This window comes from Cyprinodon variegatus, unplaced genomic scaffold, assembly GCF_000732505.1.
Source record: "Cyprinodon variegatus isolate N-32 unplaced genomic scaffold, C_variegatus-1.0 Scaffold67, whole genome shotgun sequence".
Taxonomy (NCBI): domain Eukaryota; kingdom Metazoa; phylum Chordata; class Actinopteri; order Cyprinodontiformes; family Cyprinodontidae; genus Cyprinodon; species Cyprinodon variegatus.
The window spans coordinates 27,022-31,248 of record NW_015150520.1 but is presented as its reverse complement, the minus strand read 5'-3'; the positions used below and the strand labels follow the sequence as shown (position 1 = coordinate 31,248).

At 40.1% G+C, this 4,227-nt stretch overlaps 1 protein-coding gene across 1 annotated transcript; it reads left to right on the top strand.

Annotated features, from left to right (window-relative positions):
- Window positions 1-999: 999 nt before the first annotated feature.
- Window positions 1,000-3,006, top strand: borcs7 (BLOC-1 related complex subunit 7). Its single transcript, XM_015371940.1, has 5 exons — window positions 1,000-1,144; window positions 2,496-2,558; window positions 2,645-2,688; window positions 2,770-2,790; window positions 2,900-3,006. Exons 1-5 carry the CDS (start codon window positions 1,013-1,015, stop codon window positions 2,949-2,951), a joined length of 312 nt encoding a protein of 103 aa, XP_015227426.1. The 5' UTR covers window positions 1,000-1,012; the 3' UTR covers window positions 2,952-3,006.
- Window positions 3,007-4,227: the final 1,221 nt, after the last annotated feature.

The window sequence follows — 4,227 nt, the reverse complement described above, 5'->3', positions numbered from 1 at the left end:
TAGTGAGATAACGCTGTTGTTCACGTTTAAATCCATTATTATGCAGTCATTAATTAACAGAGGCGTAGCCAGATATTTTTATGAGGGTGGCCAGGCAATAACCAATGTAGACTGAGGGGTGGCCGAAAGTAGATAGGCACCCAAACCTCACGGTACTTCTACACTGTTCCAACAGGAAAATTAATGAGCAAAACATCCATATTTTCTAAATAAAGACAGAATATACTTTCCCACAGAATTTGCTAAGAAATAGATGAATATATTCAAAGATCTGTGCTTTCTAGATAAAAGGTATAGTGGATAAAATTCTTTCAGGTTTGAGTTCTGGACGAACATCTTTTCCATGGTCATTACTTACCTAATTTTTATAAGTAATCATTGTGCATAAAATTGATATTTACAAGTACAAATATCCACATTAATTGATTATTTAATACGTTTTTTTTTAAATATTTATTTATCTATGATTTCACTGAAGACTCCTGGATGACTTTTCTCTTTACCCCATAAAACACAAAATCTATTTCTGCTTGAATTCTGTATTTATCATCTTTAATGTTAGTATATCAATGTGCATAATTAACCACAGTGTTTTTGTTGTCAAGTAATTGTTAATATATGAAAAATTAAAATGTTTCGAATATTCCACTTAAGAGTATTATTGTTGCCACCATCTGTATTAGAGGGAAATAAATGGTAGGGTGGCCACAGGGGTGGCAAATGAGTGGCTAAGGGTGGCCATTGCCACCCCTGGCCCCCATCTAGCTCAGCCCCTGTTAGTTAAGGCCAGATATTATTGGTGTTTCCAAATACTTTAAATATTTGAGCAGATAATAAAATGAACAAACTACTGAATGCACGATAGATTCAACATGAGAACCGAACTTTTTTTATTTTTATATTTACAACTAAGATTTTGCGTTCTTTTGTCCTTTTCGTGACATGCGCTTCCCGAACGCGTTGCTGGATATTTTTGGACCTCTCCGCGCACCGTCATTTTACAACACAGAAAATGGCGTCAGCTGATTCCCAGCCGCGGTTCGGCCAGTCTGTCAAAGGCTTGTTATCCGACAAAGTGGGCTCCTGCAGCGGGGACGTGATTGCGTTGACCCGTCAGGTGCTGAAGGGATCCCGCAGCCAAGAGGTACGGCATCACTTTCAGGGGAAAAACACATTTTTGTTCCTGACTTCTCTAGACCAAACAACCACCGGAAACTAGCACCCGAGCCCTTACAAAATAAAAGCATTGACACTCAACAGTATCCTCTTGGTAAAGCTCGGTCATTTAGGACTGTAATTTAACAAGGATTAGTTTTCAACAGGATTCTACCTTCTAAGATATATTTTTTCCTGCTTCAGCAGAAACGGTTTATTATTCAAAAAGGTAAAACAGGGGCAGAGCTAGATGGAGGGGCCAGGGCTTAGCCAATCATTGGCCACCCCTGTGCCCACCCCTACCATTTTCCCCCTCTAATACAGATGATGGCAGCAGTAATACTCTCAAGGTGAAAATTAAAAACATTTAAATTTTTAATATATTACTTACTATTTTTTCATGTACTCATAATTTCTTGACAACAAAAACACTGTGGTTAATTATACACATCTATATACTAACATTAAAGATGATCAGTACAGATTTCATGCTATTATCAGAACTAGATTTTGTGTTTTATGGGTTTAAGAGAAAAGGATGTGTCTCTGCATATCATCTAGGAGTCTTCAGTGTAATCAAAGATAAATAACTATGTTAGTAAAAATGTATTAAATAATCGATTTATGTAGATATTTGTACCTGTAAATAGGAATTTTATGCTGAATGATTATTGATAAAAGTAGGTAAATAATGACAATGGAAAAGAAGTTTGCCCCAGAACTCAAACCTGAAAGTATTTTATCCACTATACCTTTTATCTAGAAAGCATGCATTTAAATATATGCGTCTGTTTGTTAGCAAAGGCTGTAGGAAAGTAAAGTTAGTCTTATCTTTGGCTTGACCCTGAGATTCTGGAGCCTATCCACTTTCTGCTTCCCATCAGTGTACATTGATTATTGCCTGGCCACTCTTATAAAAATTTCCTGGCTACACCTCTGGCCATAAAGAGATAGATCCCATTTTTTTAAGGGGTGCGAAATATCAAATAAGACAGATTTTTTTAAAGGAAATATTGCATTGAACTTTATCATCCCTGCAAAGAAGTGAAGAGCAAACTAAAAACTGGTTTCCTTAGTTATATGCTTTATTAATACTAGAGCTGGGCTAAAACAATCTGCTTTCCAGTTCTGATTTGATTTCAATATAATTTCCTAAAGTTGGATTGATATGTAAGAATGTATTTTAATAACAACGATCCAATATGAGATCTGAGTCTTGAAATTTAGAAACAATTCTGATACATTTTATTTAAAGTGCCTTCCACAACACCTAAGAACACTGCAAAACATTATCAACAATACACAGTGTTAAAACAGGACAGGCAATCTGTCTGTTTCAGCTTCTGGGCCTGGCAGCGAGGAACATGGTGATCCAGGAGGACGCCATCCTGCACTCAGAGGATGTAAGTAATCTCTACTGCTGTCTGTGACACGTTTCCTAGCTGCTGGTCATTCATTCACTGCCTGCCTTCTCTGTCTGTCCCCTCAGAGTCTGAGGAAAATGTCCATCATCACCACTCATCTACAGTACCAGTGAGTATCACCCAGCTGCTTCACTTTGCTTCCTTCTGTAGAGGACAGTCTATTAAACCATGTTTCCCCCCCTCCCCACAGGCAGGAGGCCATCCAGAAGAAGTAAGTCCCAGCAGCTCATGACATCACAGCGTTGTTTAGGCTTGTCCGTATCTCTGAGCGGAGCCACAACACCGAGCCCTGACGTGTTCTTCTGTTCCTCATCCTCCAGCGTGGAACACTCCAAGAACCTGCAGGACCAGCTGAAGCACCTGCTGAAGTGACACACACCCCACCATGGAGGGGGGGGCATCAGCAGCTCAGCCTCCAACTGCTCAGCCTCTAACTTGTCAGACGGAGGAGTTTAACAGCTGCTCTGTTTTACAGATGTTTGGTTTCTAAATGAAAGCAGTAGAGCCTGAAGCAGTGGATGATCTACGCTGAGATTCCTCTGGCTTACCCAGAGCCCCGACACGCTCGGCCTGAACGCCGAGGCGGAGCTCTGATGTCAGGACCAACATCCAATCACAAACCAGAGAGTTCCTTATTTAACAGCTGAAAAGGTTCTGTTCCAGCTGAAAGTTTACACTCAGTTTTAGGGTTTCCACAGTTTGTTCCATTTCAGCATCAAAGCTCCCTGTGTTTGCTGCTTTTGTGGGTGGAGCTTCACAAAAAAGATATTTTTTTCAACTTAAGAAATCTGAAAAGTGTGGAATACATCTCTAGTTTACTAGAGCTGTACTGAGGGATATTTCTTTGTAAATGTGAGAATAAAGTTCTAATAGGAGATGAAGAAGTTTCTGACTTTAATGTTAACCTTTAAAGAACAAACTTCTGCCCCATTTACACTAACCCTCTGAAACCAATCCCTGACGAGTTCAGACCAAGCTTAACCGTGCCGAGGCTGCTAGCATGGTTTCTTGCCTCCTAGTGACGATCAACGGTACTACTGCTCTCTAGAAGGAATCAGACAAATCAAAATGGCGGCGCTCGTAATATTCAGGAGGTTATGTTTGGTTATAATTGTAATATTTCGTTTGTGGAAAGTCAGGTGAAGAAGGCAGCCTAGGTCGCACCATGCTCTTTTGAATCCATTTTATAAAATGTAGTGTTTAGATTATTCGATTGTTGTTTACATTTCTTCTTCTTCTGATTTATGGCGGTTAGCAAGCAACTTATTGATGTGCATTACTGCCAACTACTGGAAGCTGACTGCAAGGAGATGACACGGTCTGCTCATGTGCTTTTTGTTATTAGAGAACTGAACCATGCCGAGCCCTACTGTTGAACTAGTACTAGTTTAGTGCGGTTCAGTTGTGTCTGGCACGGTCCAGTTCCATTTACACTCAACAGGTATCTCAGTTACCGTGATCAGACCGCACTTGGCACGGATTCTGAAGGGTAATGTAAATAGGGCTAGGGTTAAAGTAGAGCTGAGTAGCTTTTTCTCTTTGGCTCCCTCTACTGGTTATGTTTGAGAACGCATTGTCTTAAAGATCAGAGCTCCAAACCAAAAGCATCAGAGAGAGCAAGAGAGCCGTTAAGCACCATTACAAGACG